Raw genomic sequence first — 24525 nt, 5'->3', positions numbered from 1 at the left:
CTTATTACTAGAGTCCCCGGCTTTGCGGCCTAGTTTTCGTTTCGTTCCCGCCCCAGCCCTGCCAGTCAGAGGAGGGGCGGGACGCTGTACAGTAGCTCAGCGCAGGGAGCTGGAGTCTGCTTTGCATTCTCCAGCCCCCTCTCACTGAACACAGTGAGACGCCGGGTTCCCGCTCTTGGCTGGGGCTCGCCCACGGCCCGCCCCTCTGCACAGGACGGGGAAGAGAAGCCGGCAGCCATTATGGTTTCCACTCTGGGAGAACGGAACCAGTCACAGGTTTTTGGGCGACCTCGCACCCGCTCTTGTGCGGGCGGTAAGCAACTGACACCACTAATGCTGAAGTGGGTTTTTGGACTGTGTGCTGATATGCTATGCACTGTACTGTACTGTCGCTATTCTGGGCAACAGCAGCAAATAAGCAATGCTGCTGAGGCACAAGCTTTCAATGCTTCATCGTTTGCATGTGCTGCAGTGTTTACTGTCAGATTGGGCAACAGCAGCAGTAGAGCAATTTGTGCTAAGGCACAAGCTTTCAATGCTGCTTCGCTTGCATGTGCTGCACGGTTTATTGTTATGATATACATTCACTGTATGTCGCTATTCTTGGCTAATGCGCCCAGATAAACAGACAAAAGCAGCAGTAGAGCAATGGTGCTACGGCACAAGTTTTCAATGCTGCTTGACTTGCATTGGCTGCAGTGTTTACTGTCATGCTTGTATGCTATACATTCACTGTATGTCGCTATCCTTGGCTAATGTTCCTGGATAAATAGACAACAGCAGCAGAAAGGCTAGGGTGCTAACGCGCAAGCTTTCAATGCTGCTTGGATTGCATGGGCTGCAGTGTTTACTGTCATGCTTGTATGCTATACATTCACTGTATGTCGCTATCCTTGTCTCATGCTCCTAGATAAATAGACAACAGCAGCAGAAGAGCAAATGTGCCAAGCACAAGTTTTCAATGCTGCGTGTACTACATGTACTGAAGTGTTTATTTGTACTTCATGCTTGTATGACTATTCACTGTACGGTCGCTATCCTCGGCTAGGCTCTTAGATAGCTAGACAACAACAGCAGAAAAAGACAAGTTGCCAATGCACGGGCTTTCTATGCTGCTTGTACTGCATGTCATACGGTTCCAGGACCCCCAGTGCGTGCAATTGCTCAACCGGGGTCTCTGCTATATGTGGCCAAAAGAACCACCTGTGATCTCTGTCCAGAGACAGGGACGAAGTTGCAGTTTTTCCGCTGATATATTGTCTGTGACTATGACTGACATCTTACAGACTTTGCACCCCAAGCAGACCGTGGGCAATATGGTTGCAATGACCCTGGCCGCCCTGATTTGGAGCATCTCAAGGCGCCAGAGTGATTCCAGGCATCCCAGAGAGCAGGCATCCGACACGGTCGACAGTCCCAGATGGCCTAAGCGGGCTCGCTGGGATTAGCCCTCGACTCCATCACTGGTCAAGGTCCCAGCTGGAGTACTCTCTGTACGTTGAGGCAGACGTAGCTGTTCAGGACTCTGATCCTGAGACCGCTCTCAATCCGGATACACCGGATGGTGACGCTATAGTGAATAATCTTATTGCGTCCATCAACGAAAGGTTGGGTATTTCTCCCTCAACTCCTCCAGTGGAGGGGTCAGCTTCACAGCAAGAGAAATCTCTATTTCAGTATCTCAAGCGTATATTGAGTACTTGTTTAGCACTCTGACTCCAGAGAAGCAGTCCAGAAACGACACGCTTATCACGATAAGCGTTTCTCCGACCGTATTAATGAGACACGTGTCGCTCCCCCCTGACGTGGTCAAGCGCTAGACCCAGTATCCAAATATGGATCCCCCAATCTCCATGCTTGCAGCTAGATCTATAGTTGTAGTGGTGGATAGGACTTCACTTCAAAATGCCATTGACAGGCAGATTGGCCTCTGGTTGCAATCTGTCTATGAAGCTATCGGCAGGTCGGTTGCTCCGGCAGTCGCAGCCGTGAAGTCACTCCAAGCTATTTCAGCTAGTATTGCGCAGGGGGTCGCTGTCACAGGTACTCTCGGTCCCAGCAGCGTCTTTAACTCGCAATGTCGGCATGGCGAATCATGCTGTTATTGCTGTCCGAGACTCTACGAGCCGGACGTCAGTGGCACCCGCCAACTCCGTGTTTTTACGCAGAGGCTAGTAGTTGAGAGATTGGAACAGAGGCTGCTTCCAACGAAGTGCTTAACCAGGTTGCCTTTATCTAGTGATAGTCTGTTGGTAAGGGTTGAATGAAATCATTCAACTATCCAAGACGACTCAAAAAGCCCAGAAGGGCATAGATTCCTAGCGGGCTCAATCACGCCCGGGGAAGGCAGCCGGAGGACCCGCTACCAAAGTGTTTTTCCTCATAATTTTCAGCCCTCTCACTCCGCAACCGCGGGGGGGCAGACTCCCCCGCTTTAGCGGCATTTACCTACCGCAGGTCAAGGGCCTGTGAGTGAGAGTCAGTTTGTTTTCAAACTACCGCACCGACCGAGCCGAGGCTCTTCTGCAGGCGGAAAGAGCGGTAATCCCTGTTCCTCTTCAGGAACCAGATACGCATTTTGCTCCGACCTGGTCGTGGTGCCAAAATAGGACGGCTCCTTCCGTCCCGTTCTGGCATTTATACTGCTTAACAAGCACGTGAAAACCAGGCGGTTCCGGATGGCATCACTCCGCTCCGTCATTGCCTCTCTGTCTCAAGGAGTTTTCCTAACATCAATAGACATCAGGATGCTTATCTACACGTGCCGATTGCTCCGAGGCACCGGCGTTGGCTACGATTCGTTATTAAAGACGAGAATATTTCGTTTCGTAGCCATACCCTTTGGCTGGCGACAGCCCCACGGGTGTTCACCAAGTTCGTGGCAGCAGAGGGAGCAATCCCGCGCTCTCACGGTCACTCTGTGATCCTTTACTTGGGCAATCTACTGGTCAAGGCACTCTCCTTTAGAAGCATGCCAACACAACCTGAACAGGGCGCTGGACCCTTCCCAGAGTTTCGGGTGGGTCTTCAACTTTTCAAGGTTGAACCCAATCGCTGGCATCTCCTGGAGAGTTTTCACACTCTCTCAGCGATAGTGAAGCTTCCGCTGGACAAACAGCGTTCACTACAGACGAGGGGGCAGTCTCTCCTTCAAGGAGGCGCCTCATCCAGAGGCGAGCTTTTTTCACGCAGTTTCATCTGCGTCCGCCTCAATAGCACATTCTTCGCTTATGGGAGGGAAGTCGATGTCCCTACACAGGAACGTGTCACTTTTCCAGACGGTCAAAGACCGTCTTCAGAGGAGTCCACTCTTCAACTCAGTGGTCTGGAGCTCTGGGCAGTGTATCTTGCACTGCAAGCCTTCCTGCAGTGGCTGGAATGCAAATAGATCCGAATTCAGTCGGACTATCCACAGCGGTGGCATACACCAACCACCAAGGCGGACTACGCAGTCGACAAGCCTCCCAAGAGGTCCGGCGGATTCTGCTATGGGTAGAAGACAGAGCATACACCATATCAGCTGTTCATATCCCGGGCGTACAACACTAGGAAGCAGACTTCCTCAGTCGCCAGGGCGTGGACGCAGGGGAATGGGCTCTGCACCCGTTTGTTTTCAAGAAATCTGTAGCCGCAGGATGAAGACGGACGTCGACGTCATGGCTTCTCGGCAACAACAAGGTCCCGATTTTCATGACGCGGTCTTACGATCAAAGAGCTCTGGCGACAGGCGCCTTGGCTCAGGATTGGTCACAGTTCCAGCTACCGATTGCTGCCACACCATCCTCGTCGCCCCAAACTGGCCGGGGAGGTCGTGGTACCGAGATCTGTGGCACCTCACCGTCGGTCGACCGTGAGCACGACGTCATTGCCACCATGAGACGGGCTAGCCAGCCGCGGTCTGCCAAGATCTACCACAACTCGTGGAAGATATTCTTATCTTAGTGTTCTGCTCAGGGAGTGTCTCCCTGGCCATCGGCATTGCCTACTTTGCCTTCTCTCCTGCAATCTGGTTGGGAAAGAGGTTGGTCGCTCGGCTCCCTTTAAGGGCAAGTCTCGGCACTATCCGTGTTCTTTTCAGAAGCGTCTAGCACGTCTTCCTAAGGTGCGCACGTTACTACAGGGGGTTTGTCATATTGTGCCCCCGTACAAGCGGCCGTTAGATCCATGGGATCTGAACAGGGTACTAGTTGCTCTCCAGAAGCCGCCTTTCGAGCCTCTGAGGGAAGTTTCCCTTTCGCGCCTGTCACAGAAAGTGGCCTTTCTGGTTGCGATCACGTCGCTTCGGCGAGTGTCTGAGCTGGCGGCTCTGTCATTCAAGGCTCCCTTCCTAGTATTCCACCAGGACAAGGTGGTGCTGCGCCCTATTCAGGAGTTTCTCCCTAAGGTTGTATCCGCGTTTCTTCTTAATCAGGATATATCCTTACCTTCCTTTTGTTCTCATCCGGTTCTCCGGTATGAAAAGGATTTACAGTTGTTAGTTCTGGGGAGAGCACTCGGAATCTACATTTCCCGCACGGCGCCCATGCGCCGCTCTGATGCATTTTTTGTCCTTGTCGCTGGTACGCGCAAGGGGTTGCAGGTTTCTAAAGCCACCATGGCTCGATGGATCAAAGAACCAATTCTTGAAGACTACCGTTCTGCGGGGCTTCCGGTTCCTTCAGGGCTGAAGGCCCATTCTACCAGAGCCGTAGGTGCGTCCTGGGCATTACGACACCAGGCTACGGCTCAACAGGTGTGCCAGGCAGCTACCTGGGCGAGTCTGCACACTTTTCACCAAACATTATCAGGTGCATACCTATGCTTCGGCGGACGCCAGCCTAGGTAGAAGAGTCCTGCAGGCGGCAGTGGCTTCCCCCATAGGGGAGGGCTGTCTTGCAGCTCTAACATGAGGTATTTCTTTACCCACCCAGGGACAGCTTTTGGACGTCCCAATCGTCTGGGTCTCCCAATAGAGCGCTGAAGAAGAAGGGAATTTTGTTACTTACCGTAAATTCCTTTTCTTCTAGCTCTTATTGGGAGACCCAGCACCCGCCCTGTTGTCCTTCGGGATTTTTTTGTTGTTTGCGGGTACACATGTTGTTCATGTTGAACGGTTTTTCAGTTCTCCGATGTTACTCGGAGTTAATTTGTTTAAACCAGTTATTGGCTTTCCCCCTTCTTGCTTTGGCACTAAAACTGGAGAACCCGTGATGTCACGGGGGGGTATAGCCAGAAGGGGAGGGGCCTTGCACTTTTTAGTGTAGTGCTTTGTGTGGCCTCCGGAGGGCAGTAGCTATACCCCAATCGTCTGGGTCTCCCAATAAGAGCTAGAAGAAAAGGAATTTACGGTAAGTAACAAAATTCCCTTCTTTATTATCAGTCTGCACCTTTTACAATAAGATAATTGCATAATGATTTCCAGCAATGTCCTCCAGGATTTCTATAAAAGTAAAACATTTTACTGTGACTCCGTTTCTATTATTGTACATTGTAAGAAACAAAGGCAGTGAGTTACCCAATCTGGCAATCCTCTTATGATGGAGAGCAGCCACTGTCTATTGAAGAATCATCTACAACTGACATTCATTGTGAACTCTCCTATTCACCTGAAGGTGAGAAATGGCATACTACTGTAACTGACATCTACTTTGCTATACTTGAACATACTCTGCTCCAAGCGTTGCCTTTTGGTTTTTTTTTGTGTCTGAAACTACAAAAGACACTATTGTACTTGATTGAACTTAGGAGAAGAGATGGAAGACAGATCTATTAGAAAGGGCAAAGGGCTTTGTATGAGAGAGAAGCAGACCTTTAATGAGTACCATTATACCTAAAAGGACTAAAGTTGGCCAAATAGGTTATCTTCATACAGTACTTTAAAGTACTGATCCATACATTTTTTCCATATAACAACAAATTATACATTAACATTTCTAGTTGTGATTCTTAAAAGAAATATTGCTTCTGACAAACATATATAGTAAAGAAATAGATAAACTACTGCAAACATATTTTTTTCTAGTTTTATAAACAATTAATATATTTAAACATCACATGCAGAACCCTATGATATTATCAAACACCTTAGGTGCTGCGGCACACTTTGTAAATAGTAGTGCTGCTTAGCCTCAATCATATGGATGTAGCAAAGATGCAATATAAGACAAAATTGGAGTTGAGCGAGTACCTAACTATTGATACTCGCTATATTCATAACAAGTATTGTCTAATACTTGTGTGACACCCCTGGACTACTCCAGGGTGTTACAGGGAACTGCACTATTCTCTATCCTTGGTGCAGGGCCCACCCTCCTTGGTTCTGGGGTCCGCAACAGTGATTCTGTACCAACAGCACAAATCCTAGTCACCCAAACACTACACTTGTCAGGCACCCCGGGGGAGTGGTTCCAGCTGGGAAAGGAACCGCCCACTTATGAGTCAGACAGGCTGGTGGGAGGAGTCAGTTAGACAGTTGGTATTAACTGTCAAAGAGAGAGGACCTGGGGATTAAGAGCTCCTTGAGGAGAGTCTGGCTGGGTCGCAGACAGTGGCCTGTGCCTGAGGAGATGGAGACCCAGTTGCGGGGAACTGGAGGACAGGGCTGGATGGGTCAAGAGGACCGTCAGCCATTGGATCCACAGTAACCGGTCTGGGAGACGAGCACACAGTGGGGGACAGGTCCCTAAGTTGGGAGGTAGCTTCATGCAACCCGGCAATTAACCTGTAGCGGGAAGTAGCTTCACGTGCTATCTGCAACGGCTCAGAGATTAGCGGTGTCAGCACAACGGAGGGATAGGACTTCCCACACAGAGCAGTCACAGAAAATCCCGCTAAGAGCAGGTCCCCAGTAAAAAGAGGGACGGGACCCGAAGGTTTCAAGCCAACAGGGCCAGGGAAACACACAGTACACAGTGTATGGAGGAAGGCTCCAGTCCACCACAGAATCACTGAAAGGGACCACCGGACGTGCTGTCACCGAGTGCAGCGGTACCAAGAGATTTTGTATACCTCAGAGTCTGTGTCCACTGAATGCGTCATCACACCTCAGTGAGTACCCTGGCTCCCCAGTGCCCTGCCGGCCCTATATCAATATAGACTGTTCCTACCTATTCCCTACCCTGAGTCCCGGGGGCCCCTACCTGCGGAGCGGAGAGAATCACCACCAGGCTGCCTCAACACCATCAGCCCCGGCACTCCCATACGGCAGCGGTGGTATTCCTTATTACCGCACACCGCAGGTGGCGTCACAAATATTCTCCCCTTTTTTTTTCATCGAAGTGTCTGCCGAGCAGTCCGACTGCTGCTAGGGCGTCACACATTGATTTTTGGCGTCACGAACAGGATCGGACTGGACCCACTAACCTGGGTGATGTGCGTCTTCTCCAAAACTGTTGAGCCCGAAGTGAATAAAATAATTCAGTTGCCGCCATCTTGCCGCTGAAAACCAAGGGGGCATAGAAAGATGTCGGCGCCGGGTGAAGCGAGAGCAGCGGCGGTTCCCCCTCAAGATCAAGGTGACATGGACGCACGAGCGACCGCGCCGATAATGCCAATGATTTTACCGTATGTGCCAGGCGCTACCTGGCTACCACAATATGATGGCTCCCCTGACACTCTGCAAGGATTCAAAAGAAAAATCTGCACACTCCTGGATATGTATGGGATGAATGACCGGCAGCAAGCGTCTGTACTACTCGGACAGTTATCAGGCGCTGCAGAGCTGGAGGCGGAAACCTGGACAGATCAGGACCGGGCCTCAGTAACTGCCATTTTTGAATGTCTGCGACTTTCCTTTGAAAACCGCACTGAAGCAGAACTCCAGATAAAGTTTTACAACTGCAAGCAGCGCCCACAAGAAAGCATTAGAGACTATGCCCTGAGGCTGCAATCAGCGCTACGGACTCTCAAACTAACCATCCCCATCAGTGAAGCTGAAGGAAACAAGATGCTTGTTGAACAGTTTCTGCAAGGGCTGGGGTCAGTGGAGGACCGCAAGCAGCTACGGCTGTGGACTCTGGAATATCCTGCTATGGACTTTGCTGTTTTAAAAGACCGAGCCATCAAGGCTTTGCAAACCCCAGAGCCAGCTGATTCTCCTGCTACGTCCTGGCAAGCCAGAATTTCTCCTCTACATGTGCCACCTCCTGTTAGAGCACTGCCAGAGCCAAAGACCCCAGCAGCGCCTGCAGGCAGTACCAGTGATTTGTCTTTACATGTGCAGCAGCTGAGCAGTGATGTTGCAAGGATCCTAGAAGCAATGCAGCTCCAGCCCAAGACCAAGCCGGCGGAGAAGATCCAGCTTGCTGACTGCCCAGATGACGTCCCTTGGATGAGAGGGAGGACCTCGACATACAGAGGAAGAAACCGTGACCGGTATGAAAACCTTGTTTGTTATAGGTGCAACAAGACTGGTCACTACGCCTGTTATTGTCCTTTAAACGGGCCACCCCTGGGGCCAAGGGCCACTCCGCAGGACTAAATCAACAAGGCCCAGCAGACTGGCGGGAGCGGTATGTTGGAGGAAGGACCATCGTTTCTATCACCTTGGATGGGATTCCGATTTCAGCACTTCTTGATACAGGCTCCCAGGTAACAACTATACCCCAAGTACTGTATACCAAATTCTGGTCAACTGAGGAACTTGCCCCACCGGACAATGACCTCACCATTTACGCTGTTAATGGTTTACCAGTAACACAACTCGGGTTTAAGGAGGTGACCATCAAGATGGGCAGGGTGGAGTTATCACGCCAAGGACTCATATTAATGCAGAATGACCCTAGTGACCGGAACCCTAAGATGATTTTGGGGACTAATGTTGTTGAGAATTGTATGGGGTAAGTATTGTTTCTGCTCCAACAGCTCTGTGAAACGGCAGGAGCGGGACGCCAGAGGGTCCTGCAAAAAGAGATTCGAGCCCTCCAGCAGAGGCAACAGGTAAATTTGTCTGGTGGGGAAATTGGCGGGGTACGGGTAATGGATGCAGCTCCTGTGGTAGTGCCCCCACGGAGTGAGATAATGATATGGTGCAGGGCAGCTGTAGACTCCCGTGGACAGAATTACCTGGCAGTGGTAGAGGCCCTGCCTTCAGAGCACTGGTCTACAGTACTGACAGCCAGAGGGGTAGTCGATGTCCGTAAGGGAAGAGTGCCCGTGCGAGTGTTGAATTGCGGGAGGAAGAGGTTAGACTGCCCAGGTATGCTACCATAGCCAAATTGTACACTGTGAGTGAGAATTCCATCCAGACAGTAAAGTCCTCAGCTACACCAGATCAGTCAGCCACGGACAGTTCCCAGAGTCAGCAAGAACAGTGGTGTCAAGAGTTACATGTAGGTACTGACTCCACTCCTCTACATCAAAAACAAGGGGTCTACAGGGTGGTTCAGGAGTATGAGCAAGTGTTTAGTAAACACCCATTAGACTTTGGGAGGGTGAAAGGGGTTCAGCATCATATACCTACAGGCATTCATCCACCTATAAAGGAAAGGTATAGCCCCATACCTCCTGCTCACTACCAGTGTGCCAAAGACATGCTGAGAAGTATGAAGGAGGCTGGGGTCATCCGTGATAGTTGCAGCCCCTGGGCAGCCCCGCTAGTCCTAGTGAAGAAGAAAGACGGCACTATGAGGATGTGCGTGGACTATAGGCAAATTAACAACATCACACATAAGGATGCCTATCCACTGCCCAGAATTGAAGAGTCCCTGACTGCATTAAGATCTGCAAATTACTTCTCTTCCCTTGACCTCACTAGTGGTTACTGGCAAGTGTCCGTTGCTGAGGAGGATCGCGAGAAGACCGCTTTTGCCACTCCGATGGGATTATGTGGATTTAACAGAATGTCATTCGGGCTGTGCAATGCACCTGGTACGTTTCAACGACTCATGGAGAGCTGTTTGGGCCATTGCAACTTAGAGACTGTCCTGCTGTACCTGGACGACGTAATTGTATTCCAAGACCTATGAGGAGCATCTGGGACATCTGGCAAAAGTATTTGAAGCCCTTTCCAGGTACGGGATGAAACTAAAACCCTCCAAATGTCACCTGCTGAAGCCCAAAGTCCAATACCTGGGACATGCAGTGAGTGCCAAAGGTGTGGCTCCGGACCCTGAGAAAATCACGGCTATCCAGAACTGGCCCAGGCCTCAGAACATCAAAGAGGTGCGCCATTTCCTGGGATTGATGGGGTACTACTGGAGGTTCGTGAAAGGCTATACCAAGATGGCATCCCCCTTGCAAGATCTCCTAGTCGGACAAACAAAGCACGGCAAGACTTCTGGCTCTCCATTCACATGGGGTGAGGAGCAGGAGAAGTCCTTCAAGTGGATGAAGTCAGCTTTGATAGGAGATGAGATTCTGGCATATCCTGACTATAACCTCCCATTTGTGCTGTACACTGATGCCAGCAACGTGGCACTGGGAGCTGTTCTATCCCAGGTACAGGATGGCAAGGAAAAGGTGATTGCATATGGCAGCAGGAAACTCCGCCCAACAGAAAGAAATCCTGAGAATTATAATTCTTTCAAGCTGGAGTTCTTAGCACTTGTTTGGGCAGTGACAGAGAAGTTTAAGCATTACCTGACTTCTGCAAAATTCACCGTGTATACAGACAACAACCCGTTGACACACCTGGACACGGCGAAGCTTGTAGCTTTGGAGCAGCGGAGGGTAGCACGTCTGAATATAGAGTAAAGTTAAAAATGTTTAGTATTTTCCATGCTTTTAATTCTACTATTTTCCATGCTAATGATAGTCATGTAAGACATGTTGATATAGAGTGTTGATAAGAAGAATGTTGATTTTATTTTAATTACCTGGATTCATGACCTGATTGACGGCCAATGATAAGTTTTATTAAAAATGGACCTTTAGCTACAGGACTGGTGGTAGCCAGCACGAACTGGTGCTATTGTAAATGGTTATTTCCCATTCATACCCATGGACTGCATCCCCACCTACAGGAGAAGAGACAGGTGGAGGAGAGACCTGGGAGACATATGGCCCAGGTCTGGCCACCAACAGGAGCGGTGGCTTGCCTCCTTTTGGAACTTTGGGGGTGGGATGAAGGACTGGGAAAGCGAAACGTTGGGTTCAAGCAAAGTGCCTCCCCTGAGTGGGATGGATAGATATGTTTTTCTTATTAAAATGTTCACTTTTTGTAGATAAAAATAAACACTCTGGGTGCACTGTAGCTCAGGGACGAGCTAAGTTTAACCAAGGGGGAATGTGACGCCCCTGGACTAGTCCAGGGTGTCACAGGGAACTGCACTATTCTCTATCCTTGGTGCAGGGCCCACCCTCCTTGGTTCCGGGTCCCGCAACAGTGATTCTGTACTAACAGCACAAATCCTAGTCACCCAAACACTACACTTGTCAGGCACACCGGGGGCGTGGTTCCAGCTGGGAAAGCAACCGCCCACCTATGAGTCAGACAGGCTGGTGGGAGGAGTCAGTTAGACAGTTGGTAGTAACTGTGAAAGAGAGAGGACCTGGGTATTAAGAGCTCCCTGAGGAGAGTCTGGCAGGGACACAGACAGTGGCCCGTGCCTGAGGAGACGGGTCAAGAGGACCGTCAGCCATCGGATCCACAGTAACCGGTCTGGGGGCCGAGCACACAGCGGGGGACAGGCCCCTAAGTTGGGAGGTAGCTTCACGCAACCCGGCAATTAACCTGCAGCGGGAAGTAGCTTCACGTGCTATCTGCAACGGCTCAGAGATTAGCGGTGTCAGCACAACGGAGGGATAGGACTTCCCACACAGAGCAGTCACAGAAAATCCCACGTGCCAGCTGCTAAGAGCAGGTCCCCAGTAAAAAGAGGGACGGGACCCGAAGGTTTCAAGCCAACAGGGCCAGGGACACACACAGTACACAGTGTATGGAGGAAGGCTCCAGTCCACCACAGAATCACTGAAAGGGACCACCGGACATGCTGTCACCGAGTGCAGCAGTCCCAAGAGACTTTGTAAACCTCAGAGTCTGTGTCCACTGAATGCGCCATCACACCTCAGTGAGTACCCTGGCTCCCCAGCGCCCTGCCAGCCCTACATCAATATAGACTGTTCCTACCTATTCCCTACCCTGAGTCCCGGGGCCCCTACCTGCGGAGGGAATCACCACCAGGCTGCCCCAACACCATCAGTCCCGGCACTCCCATACGGCAGCGGCGGTATTCCTTATTACCACACACCGCAAGTGGCGTCACAAATATCCTCCCCTGTAAATAACTCTTTTTTTTTTCATCGAAGTGTCTGCCGAGCAGTCCGACTGCTTCTAGGGCGTCACACTTGCATATTCATTCCAAATAGTGTGTGCAATGCAAGTCAATGGGGAAAAATTTGCATAGTAATGAGTAACCCGAATGCCATACTATTTGCTAATTGCACGAAGAGTATGGCATACGGGTTACTCGTTACATTGTGAGTTTTCCCCATTGACTTGCATTGCACACACTTTGCGGAATGAATACGCGAGTAGTAGACAGCATCGTTATGAGCATAGCGAGTATGAATAGTTAGGTACTGGCTCAACTCTACACACAATCCATGGTCAAATGTGATTTTTTTTTTAGATTCTATTTGGTAAATGGAAATGGCTAACTCCAATCTTAATTGGGATTAATGTTTACGATTCTGATAGAGTTCATGATTAAATTGGAAACTACTTAACCCGATAGATTTCATTGTAACATTAAGATTCTGTTTTCTTGAAACTATATCATACCATTTCTCAAAATAGAATATATCTGTTAAATTATAGATAAAAAGACCCTTACAAGCTAAGGAGTTGATCCCAGGTCTGCGTCTGACATTAGGCAAGATGAGCATCTCTCCTCAGTTGGCTGTCTTCCAGAGGGGAAACTAGGCTGAGGGGAAGGAGGGTAGTATGGATGGACAATATGAGGGAGACAGGCTGAAAGTGAGGGAAGAAATGTCAAAGACAGCAGCTTGGGGGTGGGAGGACATTGTGGAGGAATGCTAAGGAGAGTGAGTAGGTTTTGACAGACAGTATAAAGCGAGGGAGGCATGTGGAAGGCATGTATGGTGAGGGGCAGCTTGTAGGGGATTGTATGAAGGGGCAGTCTGTGATTGAAAGTATGGACAGAGGTGAGAGTATGGAGTACAGTAGAAAGGGGGGCAGTTCGTGGGGGTCAGTATAAGGAGGGGCTGTGTGTGGCGAACAGTGTGGAGAAGAGAGTGTTTTTGGACAGTATTGAGAGGAACAATATGTGGGAACAGTAGGGAGAGGGGCAGCTTGTTTGGGACAATATGGAGAGTGTCAGCTTGTGGGTAAGAGTATGGAGATGAGGCAGCAGGTGGGTGACAGTATGGAGAGGGAACAGCATATGAGGGACAGTATGTAGAGGTTTAGGTATAGGTATAATATGAGGGTAAAAAGTGGAAAGGGGACAGCAAGAAGCGGCAATAGTGTTAAATCTATATTTCATAAAGGCAGGTAATGTGGAGTTTGTAGACCATAAAGAAGATGTATATCACTAATAAGGGACAATAGTTTGGCGTTTATAGTTCATGAGAGCTAACAGTATGGAGGTTATAGTTCACAAAGGCAGATAGTGAGGTGAGTGCAGTTCATAAGGGATATTGTGAAAGTTATAATTCATAAAGAAGGATATTGTGGGGGGCAAAATGCTTAAGGGAGAATGGTGTGGAAGCCATGATTTATGAGAGGACAGTGTGGTGGTTATTCATCATAATGGGGACATTATTTAAAAGAAAAGTACATTGTGGAAGTCATGTACCTTAAGAGGGAAAGTATGTGGTCATGATTTGTGAATTTGTAAATGGTGGTATTAGTAAAAATATTTTAGAATCCCAAGGCTCTTCATTCCCGCAGCGCAGCCTGTCTAGATGTAAAAGTCTCAATTTTTGCCAATTACAGTTAGGTCCAGAAATATTTGGACAGTGACACAATTTTCGCGAGTTGGGCTCTGCATGCCACCACATTGGATTTGAAATGAAACCTCTACAACAGAATTCAAGTGCAGATTGTAACGTTTAATTTGAAGCTTTGAACAAAAATATCTGATAGAAATTGTAGGAATTGTACACATTTCTTTACAAACACTCCACATTTTAGGAGGTCAAAAGTAATTGGACAAATAAACCAAACACAAACAAAATATGTTTATTTTCAATATTTTGTTGCGAATCCTTTGGAGGCAATCACTGCCTTAAGTCTGGAACCCATGGACATCACCAAACGCTGGGTTTCCTCCTTCTTAATGCTTTGCCAGGCCTTTACAGCCGCAGCCTTCAGGTCTTGCTTGTTTGTGGGTCTTTCCGTCTTAAGTCTGGATTTGAGCAAGTGAAATGCATGCTCAATTGGGTTAAGATCTGGTGATTGACTTGGCCATTGCAGAATGTTCCACTTTTTTGCACTCATGAACTCCTGGGTAGCTTTGGCTGTATGCTTGGGGTCATTGTCCATCTGTACTATGAAGCGCTGTCCGATCAACTTTGCGGCATTTGGCTGAATCTGGGCTGAAAGTATATCCCGGTACACTTCAGAATTCATCCGGCTACTCTTGTCTGCTGTTATGTCATCAATAAACACAAGTGACCCAGTGCCATTGAAAGCCATGCATGCCCATGCCATCACGTTGCCTCCACCATGTTTTACAGAGGATGTGGTGTGCCTTGGATCATGTGCCGTTCCCTTTCTTCTCCAAACTTTTTTCTTCCCATCATTCTGGTATAGGTTGATCTTTGTCTCATCTGTCCATAGAATACTTTTCCAGAACTGAGCTGGCTTCATGAGGTGTTTTTCAGCAAATTTAACTCTGGCCTGTCTATTTATGGAATTGATGAATGGTTTGCATCTGAACCCTTTGTATTTAGTTTCATGGAGTCTTCTCTTTACAGTTGACTTAGAGACAGATACACCTACTTCACTGAGAGTGTCCTGGACTTCAGTTGATGTTGTGAACGGGTTCTTCTTCACCAAAGAAAGTATGCGGCGATCATCCACCACTGTTGTCATCCGTGGACGCCCAGGCCTTTTTGAGTTCCCAAGCTCACCAGCCAATTCCTTTTTTCTCAGAATGTACCCGACTGTTGATTTTGCTACTCCAAGCATGTCTGCTATCTCTCTGATGGATTTTTTCTTTTTTTTCAGCCTCAGGATGTTCTGCTTCACTTCAATTGAGAGTTCCTTGGACCGCATGTTGTCTGGTCACAGCAACAGCTTCCAAATGCAAAACCACACATCTGTAATCAACCCCAGACCTTTTAACTACTTCATTGATTACAGGTTAACGAGGGAGACCCCTTCAGAGTTAATTGCAGCCCTTAGAGTCCCTTGTCCAATTACTTTTGGTCCCTTGAAAAAGAGGAGGCTATGCATTACAGAGCTATGATTCCTAAACCCTTTCTCCGATTTGGATGTGAAAACTCTTATATTGCAGCTGGGAGTGTGCACTTTCAGCCCATATTATATATATAATTGTATTTCTGAACATGTTTTTGTAAACAGCTAAAATAACAAAACTTGTGTCACTGTCCAAATATTTCTTAACCTAACTGTACTTCTGGAAGAACCATTTTCTCCAGCCACATGGCAGCAGCAGTGGCTTTCTATACTGTTATAGTTGTGCCTGCACACACCTTCTGGTTGAGCATTACCATAGCTTACTTTTATCCTTTACTAGAATGTATTGCCCTATTGTGTGTGCACTTTTGTCTCTAGCCAGAGCATCTCAGTTTATTATAAAACAAAAAACTTGCTTTTCTCACTCTCCAAGCCCAGCTTTGAGTATCCCATGCTGGTTTCTGGAATTGGCTGCAGCTCTGATGTGAAATAGACAGTGTGGCAGCTAATCCAAAACCTCAGCAGAAAAGGGTGTTCTACCTATAGAAAAAGAGCTGCTGAATTCACTTATTGCCTGCCGTGCTAGTATTGTGAATGATGATGTACTGTATAGTGATGGGTGAACCCGCAGATATCCGGGTTCGGCGGGTCCAACTGGATTTTAAAAAATCTGCCAGGAAATGCAAATTTGGTGCAGAAATCTGGTGAAGAAATTTCAACACCAAATTTACATCTCCTCGCAGAAAACCACACCAAAAGGGCGTTAATACACTTTTGTGCATTTTTTTGCCAAGAGATGCAGATTTGGTGCTGAAATTTATACAGCAAATTCCTGCATCGAATCTACATCTCTCTTAAAAAAAAATCACATTAAAACTGCATGCGTTATGAAGTGATTTTGATGCATTTTTTTTTGCCAGGAGATGCAGAGTGGGTGCAGGAATATGGTGTATAAATTTCAACAACAAACCTGCATCTCTTGGGGGAAAAAAGCCCTTTTCTGCCAGGAGATGCAGGTCTGTGAACTTAGTGACCTCATCTTGGGTGAGGTCACTGAGTTTACTGAGGTCAAATCAAGTCGGTTTACCTGCAGTCACAGGTGGGGAACCGTGGGAACCTCCATCTATGACCATAAATAAACTGAGTGACGTCACCGCTCATCGCTGCGGCTCAGTCAGTCTCTGCCTGAAGTCCACAGTGGGCGGACATTTTCTTTGCCGGCGCACTGTGACTTCAGTATGTAGCAGAGCTGGAATCGTCGTGGGACCTCATGTGGATTACATTGGAACTGGGTGTTTGGTTTTAAAAAAGGGATGAAAGAGGGTGTTTTTTGTTTTTTATTTCAAATAAAGGATTTTTTTTGCCGTTTGTGTTTATTTCTTTTCACTTACAGATTAGTAATCGGGGAGGTCTCATAGTTTCCTAACATTCCTAATCTAGGGCTTAGTGGCAGCTGTGAGCTGTCATTAACTCCTGATACTACCCCGACTGCCACCGCACCAGGGTAATTGGGGTGAGCTGGGTAAAGTGCTGGAATTGTCACATCGAATGAATGCAATAATTCTGGGTGGCTGCAGGCTGCTATTTTTAGGCTGGGCGGCCCAATAACCATGGCCCTCCCTAACCTGAGAATACCAGACCCCAGCTGTCAGTTTTATCATGGCTGGCTATCAAAATTGGAGGAAACCAGATGCCATTTTCTTAAATTATTTGTTTAAATTATTTTAAAAAAATGCATGGGGTTCCTCTTATTTTGATACACAGCCAAGATGAGCATATGGCTGGGGGCTGTAGCCTGTAGCCATATACTCTATCTGTGCTGGGTACCTAAATATAGGGGGACCCTACACCAATTGTTTTATTGATTTGTTTATTTTTACACCACGATAGAGACATACAGATAGGGACTCTAGATTGTGAGCCCCAATGGGGACAGTGTTGCCAATGTATGTAAAGTGCTATGGAATTAATAGCGCTATATAAATGAATAAAATTATTATTATTATTATTATTATTATTATTATTATTATTACACAGAGTGTGCGTTTCTAAGCAGTCGGACGTGCTGTCACACAGAATGGGGGAGCGGGCTGACTGCAACCAATCACAGACGCCGGGACTATTAATGGGTGAGGGAAAGCACTGAATATGTATGAGGTTAATAAGTGGCCCCGGAAGTAGTGTTACCGCAGAGACTGATAAGTATAACGTGCCTGTTATATTCTTATTTTCTATCATTTCTTCTTTCTTCTTCTATTCTTTTTTCTTTCTTTTTTTTTAATTAGCCAGATGGTCGGATCCAGATAATTATCCGCAGTTTTCTGAGAACACTGGGCCCAGCATCAGTGCACAGGTACTAGGTAACCAGCGCAGATCTAGACTTTTACAGTCCAGGTTGGCTCATCACTAATGATGTATCACACAGTTAAAGTGTTTCTGGTGGTGTATTCATGTACTGATGTGGGTTCTGGTGATGTATTCCCTCAATAATAATAAAGAAATTAAAAAATATTTAGTGGGGCCACATTAATAAAGGCCTTCATGAAAATAGTTATATTCATGCCACTTGCATCAAAAAAGGTTTGGTCTATCAAAATAAAAAACTAATTAACCCAGAGGGTATGAGGAAAAAAAATTGAAATTTCAGCACTGCTATTTTTCATCACCTCATGCCCATAAATAATGCAGTCAAAACCAAAATGTTGCATGTACTCCAAATGGGTATCAATAGAAATGTCATAACACAACACAAAAAAGCAAGCCCTCACACAGCACAATGGATAAAAAAATAAAAATGTTACAGGTCTCAAAAAATGGTATCACAAGCCAAACATTTTTCTGGATGTAAAAAAAAATGAAAAAAATCTCTGAAGGTTTGATATCACTGTAATTTCACTAAGCTGGATCATGTTCACAGGTCCCTTTTAGAATTGCAGTGAATGCCCTAAAAGCAAAACCCCCAAAACAATTATGTAATTGTGTTTATTCACTGCAGGTTTATATTGCTCTATGGGGAGGGGCGCCATTTGAATTTTTGATGCAGGCAGCAGAAAAGCTAAAATTGACCCTACTTGGTCCACTAAAGAAGATAATGTAAGGGCAGTAAGTGACTGCAAATATCCTATTTGTGCACATACCTAAAGGCCCAGTCACACTAAACAACTTACCAGCGATCCCAACAACAATACAACCTGATAGGGATCGCTGGTAAGTTGCTAGGAGGTCGCTAGTAACCTGACCTGGCAGGGATCGCTGGAGCATTGCTACACGGGTTGCTGGTGAGCTGTCACACAGGCAGATCTCACCAGCAACCAGTGACCAGCCCCCAGCGCCGTGTGGAAGCGATGCTGCGCTTTGTAACTAAGGTAAATATCGGGTAACCAGATATTTACCTTGGTTACCAGCGCACACCGCTTAGCGCTGGCTCCCTGAACACCTAGCCACAGTACAGATTGGGTTAATTACCCAATGTGTACTCTGCTACGTGTGCAGGCAGCATGAGCCGGCTTCTGCGGACGCTGGTAACCACGGTAAGCATTGGGTAACCAAGAAGCCCTTACCTTGGTTACCCGATATTTACCTTTGTTACCAGCGTCCGCCGCTCTCACACTGCCAGTGCCGGCTCCCTGCTGCCTGTACACATAGCCACAGTACACATCGGGTTAATTACCCGATGTGTACTCCAGCTACGTGTGCAGAGAGCAGGGAGCCGGCACTGACAGCTGAGAGCGGTGGACGCTGGTAACGAAGGTAAATATCGGGTAACCAAGGTAAGGGCTTCTTGGTTACCCGATGTTTACCGTGGTTACCAACGTCCGCAGAAGCCGGCTCCTGCTGCCTGCTCATTTAGTTGTTGCTCTTTCGCTGTCACACACAGCGATGTGTGCTTCACAGCGGGAGAGCAACAACTAAAAAATGGCCCAGGACATTCAGCAATAACCAACGACCTCACAGCAGGGGCCAGGTTGTTGCTGGATGTCACACACAGCAACATCGCTAGCAACATCGCTGCTACGTCACAAAAGTTGTTCCTTAGCAGCGATGTTGCTAGTGATGTTGCTTAGTGTGACGTGGCCTTAACAGAATAGTGTCACCAGGATCCTCATCTGTTAACCAGAACATCTCTTACTTTTGCAGACCCAGGGTATATACCGTACTCATTTCATAGTGATTCTACTAATGTAAATGGGAATTTTGCAATGCTTCGTTTCCCCTTTGGTGGTGCAGCAGGAGAGCTGAACTTGATTGCCATTGGTTTTGATGAATTGTAAAGGTTCATTGGGAGTCCAAGTAGTAGGGAACCTGTAATAAGCTCACTTAAAGATGACATTTAATTACATTTTTAGTTTTTCTTTTTTTTCTATGTCCCTCAATTCCAAAGTTATGCTTCTCGGTAATAATGGCGTAAATTTTTCCTTCATCCAGCTGAGTGTATAGCACAAAAATTCTCTGTGGGCATTTGTTTTTTTCACTCCTGATGCTAGCCAATCAATACATGGCCGTTCTGTGACATTCAGAGACGTTCTGTGGCATACACCCTTTTGGTTGAAGGGGCTATATTACCTTTGGGATGGAGGTGCACTGAAGAAAAAGCAAAACTGTTCCAGAATCAGTGGGGCAGAGACACTTGGAGACGATACCTTCACCTTAAGAAATGCAGTAAAACATCTTCTTTAAAACTGTGACAAAATGACAGGGGCTACAGCATGGCTTACACCACCTAAGTAAGCAATAAGTACTATCTACGTCTACCTCATTATGTATACATAACATGGCCATCATATTACGTTGAGGTACAGAGATGGCCACTCAGGTGTAACGTAGCTTGTTGCTATGTAGATATTGGTGGCTATTGTAGTTGTACATTTTTATAAATATGTATTTCTGCTATTTGATATATTTTTATATGATCTACTGAGTGCAAAGAAGAACAATTTTTGCGGCTTGTGCAGATGTATGAGACATAAATCCTTCCTATTGGTGGCAAGGCCCACTTGAGTATACACAGTAGCTTCAGTTTTTGATAAATATCGTTAACGCTGAATATATTTCACAATGGAAAAACAAGCTCCGCAAAGGACTTAGAATTTCTGTTTTCTTTTAGCAATCACATAAAATGTGCTTGGTGTTCTGTCAGGGCATTGATTGGCATGCATGTTTTCAGTCTTCTGGGTCAACAATGCCTTTTTTCTACTTTCCATTTGTAAAGCTGCAAAAGTAAATAACTACGACAACCAATAACAATAAAACATCCCTGACAATTTAGCAGCAGCTCGGCAGGCCCGGTTAAAGGACATTCAGCATGCACAGGAAAGTACTGACAATTTGACACAATACTTAACATGGTGTTTGACAGGAACCTACTGTAAAAAAAGGTTAGAACCGTTAAAGGTCAGTGTGGTTGCGGTACGGGCAGACCTTCCAGCTAGGGCGATTTACATAAGGCTAGAGCACTTTCTAATAAGATCCCTATAAAAGGCATCTCTGCAATGCCTCCCACATTAATTTACGTTAACAGTAATAGGATTGGGGTATGACACAGAAATAATGGAATAGTTTCATGCACTAATATTCACCAATTGAATGAATCATCATTTACTTCTCTCACTTATACAAGTGGTTCATTATTCTATTTAGGGAGAACTTTCTTATGTAACTGTCATCTAATAAGATAGACAAATGGTATGACAGCCGATAGCGAAGTATAGACGTCTTAATACAAAGGATGGTGCGGATCATTTTACATTTTTGTGGGATGAATTTAGTACTTGTATTTTTTACTTTTGTTTTCCATATGCTTTTATTTTTAACCTATGGTTTATTGATATATGTAAATTATCTACTTACCCAATGGTGCAGCCGGCATCTGCTTCAATAACCCACACACAATTCAGGTTGTGATCATAAGGTGCAGGATACCCAGGAGACAATACTCTGCCCACTTTGTCTCCATGGATAAGACCTCCGCACTCAGCTGTGAAGGAAAAAATAAAGGTATGATATTCTGTACTGAAAAATGTATTAATTTATTTTCCATATCCATTCCCTACTATGTACAACATATCTTTTTCAGTCACACAATAGAAACTATGGCAAGGGTCTTTCCTTGTCATGTGATATGTGATCACAAAGGTACTAGTCTTTCTACAGTAGCAGTGGGTCACCCATAGTCATTACACAGTGAAATCTGAACAAAAATTTACATGTAACACATACAAATTTTGCTGGAGATTTGCATTTTTGTGTGAACAAGTCTTTATTTTTATAGGGTGGGTCTTGTATACAACTGATCACCTTTTATATGTGTCCAGGACATGAACTTCACAAGTTAAACAATAAAGATTGACAATGAATGACAGCACGTCAAAAACAGCAATGAGTTGTCAAGACTTGGGATCCATTACCCGATATTGTCGATGTGTCATGTGAGCACATGTATGAGATTTGCATCTTTACAGTCAAGTAATAGAAGTGAATTGAGAGAAGCTGGATGATTATAATCGACAAGTGACTGGAAATGTGAAAAATTGCACACATTCCTTCATGTAACCACTGACTAGCAAGGGGAATCATGACAATGTGCACACCACAAACTGCCAAAATTCAACAGTCTGCAGTCACATAGGACTGCAGACTTTTCTTACCGCCCTGGATAAGCTCAATAATTAAACTGTAAAACATCTATTTCTTAAGTATTTATTAGTTTGTTAACTGTAATGAATTGTGATTTAGATTTATGAGTAACCCTATGTAAATACACAGATAAAACACTGTACTCATTTAATACCCTTAAGGAGTACACCGGTAAATAAATGTAATCCAAAGTGCATAATATTTGTAATCATGTTTGATCAATATACACTATATGAGAAAAAGTATTGGAGATTTTATGAGATCCCTTTCTAAATCATGTGCCAATGCCATTACTATGGAGTTGTTTTCCCCTTTTCAGCTAAAACTGCTTCCACACTTCTTGGAAGACTTTATGCAAGATTTTGGAGTGTGTCTGGGGAATTTTTGTCCACTTATCCAGAAGAGCATTTGTGAGGTGAGACACTGATGTTGGGCAAGAAGTTCTAGCTCAAAGTATCTGGTCTAGTTCATCCCAAAGGTGTATAATGGGTTGAGGTCATGGCTTTGTGCACACAGTTATGTTCTTTCATACCAAACTCACCTACCTATGCCTTTATAGACATTGATTTGTGTACTGGGGCACAGTAATGCTGGGAAAGAAAAAGGCCTTCCCAAAAATGTTTCTGCAAAGTTAGAACCATATATTTGTCCAAAATGTATTGGTATGCTGAAGCATTAAGATTTCCTATTACCGGAAGGACCTCTGAAAAACAATCTTGTAGCATTATTGCTACCCCATCAAACTTTACAAGTGGTCCTTCTCTCCTCAATCTACATTAAGTAATGAAATCAGGATAGAGGAAAGGGTTAACACGCACTGCCGTGGAGATGAAACTAGAAAAGATTCCGGAGGTTAATTCTTTGTAATTTTTATTTTTCAATGCCTTTCAGAGTCTAAAGGGTGCTTTACACGCTGCGACATCGCTATAAATATATCACTAACGATTAGTGATGAGCGAGTATGCTTGTTACTATTCGGTACTCGCACGAGTATCACTGTACTCGGGCTACTCGGCGGGGACCGAGTAATCTCGCGATACTCGTGCTGTACTCGTGGTCTTCATCCCTGCATGTTGGCGCTCTTTTGAGAGCCAGCCCTCATGCAGGGATTGGCTGGCAGACCACTGCAATGCCACAGCCCTGTTAGTTGTGGAATTGCAGTGATTGGCCGGCCTGCACAGCGTGACCGAGCCTTTATTCCGGCGGGCGCGCTGTGCTCTGCACACAGCCATCCAGACAGTCAGTGCAGGGAGAGTGTTGCTGCTTCAGGGAAAGGTTTGCGGCCCTTTATAGTTATTTCCGTAGCAGGGCTGCAAACAGTGTGACCAGAAGTCCTTCTCAGGACTATTATAGTTGTATACAGGCAGGCAGGGTATAGCCAGGTCGGAGTACAGTAGCAGAGTCCTTCTCAGGACTATTGTTGCTGTATACAGGCAGGGTATAGCCAGGTCGGAATACAGGCTAGTGACCAGAAGAGTCCTTGTCAGGACTATTGTAGCAGTATACAGGCAGGCAGGCAGGGTATATAGCCATTCCTAGTGGTGACCGTATACCAGCCTTCATCATATCTGGGGCTGGTGTACACAGTCTAAAACAGTCCTGATAGTGTCAGACTTCTCAGCAATTGTCGCTCCTAAAAACCTGTTAGGTTCTTAGTGCATCTGTGCTTGCATTTAAAAACCGCACGTGTGTGCCTGTCGGTGGCAGCGTACAGGTGCACGTTTTGCACAAACTATTATATAACGCACAAGTCTAGTGTATAATACACGTCAGTCAGCAGTGTCTGATAGTGTCAGACTTCTCAGTAATTGTCGCTCCTAAAAACCTGTTAGGTTCTTAGTGCGTCCGTGCTTGCATTTAAAAACCGCACGTGTGTGCCTGTCGGTAGCAGCGTACAGGTGCACGTTTTGCACAAACTATTATATAACGCACAAGTCTAGTGAATAATACACGTTAGTCAGCAGTGTTTGATAGTGTCAGACTTCTCAGTAATTGTCGCTCCTAAAAACCTGTTAGGTTCTTAGTGCGTCCGTGCTTGCATTTAAAAACCGCACGTGTGTGCCTGTCGGTGGCAGCGTACAGGTGCACTTGTGTGCGTTTTGCACAAACTTGGATATAACACACAAGTCTAGTGAATACACGTCAGGACAGCATTGCAAAATGCGCAAAGGCTTTGGCAACGAACAAGGAAGTGGACGTGATGGTGGTGCAGGCAGAGGCCGAGGTCGTGGGCAAGCTCTAATTTCGCCACAACAAAGGGCCACATCTAGTCGCTCGCACGTCCTGTCCCAAATTCTTGGGGACCGCAGCAGTACACCGCTCTTGAACCAAGACCAGTGTCAACAGGTTGTTAGTTGGATAGCGGATAATGCTTCCAGTCAGATTGGCACCACCACAAACACTCTGTCTTCCACACGGTCAAGTGTCAGTAGCCGTGATACTGCACCGCACATTTCAGAACCTGATCCTCCTTCCTACCACAAGGCTGAGTACACGTCCTCGGACATTACTGATCCCACACTTGGACACTCGGAAGAGCTGTTCACGTTTCCATTCGCACATTCTGGCCTCTCGCCAGCTCATGTTGA

At 46.3% G+C, this 24525-nt stretch overlaps 1 protein-coding gene across 3 annotated transcripts in view; it reads right to left on the bottom strand.

Moving 5' to 3' along the window:
- CSMD2 (CUB and Sushi multiple domains 2) overlaps positions 1-24525 on the bottom strand; it is a 1639331-nt gene that overhangs the window by 320534 nt on the left and 1294272 nt on the right. For all 3 annotated transcript variants that reach the window (XM_075336114.1, XM_075336115.1, XM_075336117.1), the window contains one exon: positions 21152-21278. In XM_075336114.1, coding sequence (XP_075192229.1) covers positions 21152-21278 — 127 coding nt within the window. The remainder of the gene's footprint in view (positions 1-21151; positions 21279-24525) is intronic.

This window comes from Anomaloglossus baeobatrachus, chromosome 2 (assembly GCF_048569485.1).
Source record: "Anomaloglossus baeobatrachus isolate aAnoBae1 chromosome 2, aAnoBae1.hap1, whole genome shotgun sequence".
Classification (NCBI taxonomy): Eukaryota; Metazoa; Chordata; class Amphibia; order Anura; family Aromobatidae; genus Anomaloglossus; species Anomaloglossus baeobatrachus.
Note: the sequence above shows the minus strand (reverse complement) of the source record. Positions and strands in the feature narration are given on the sequence as shown.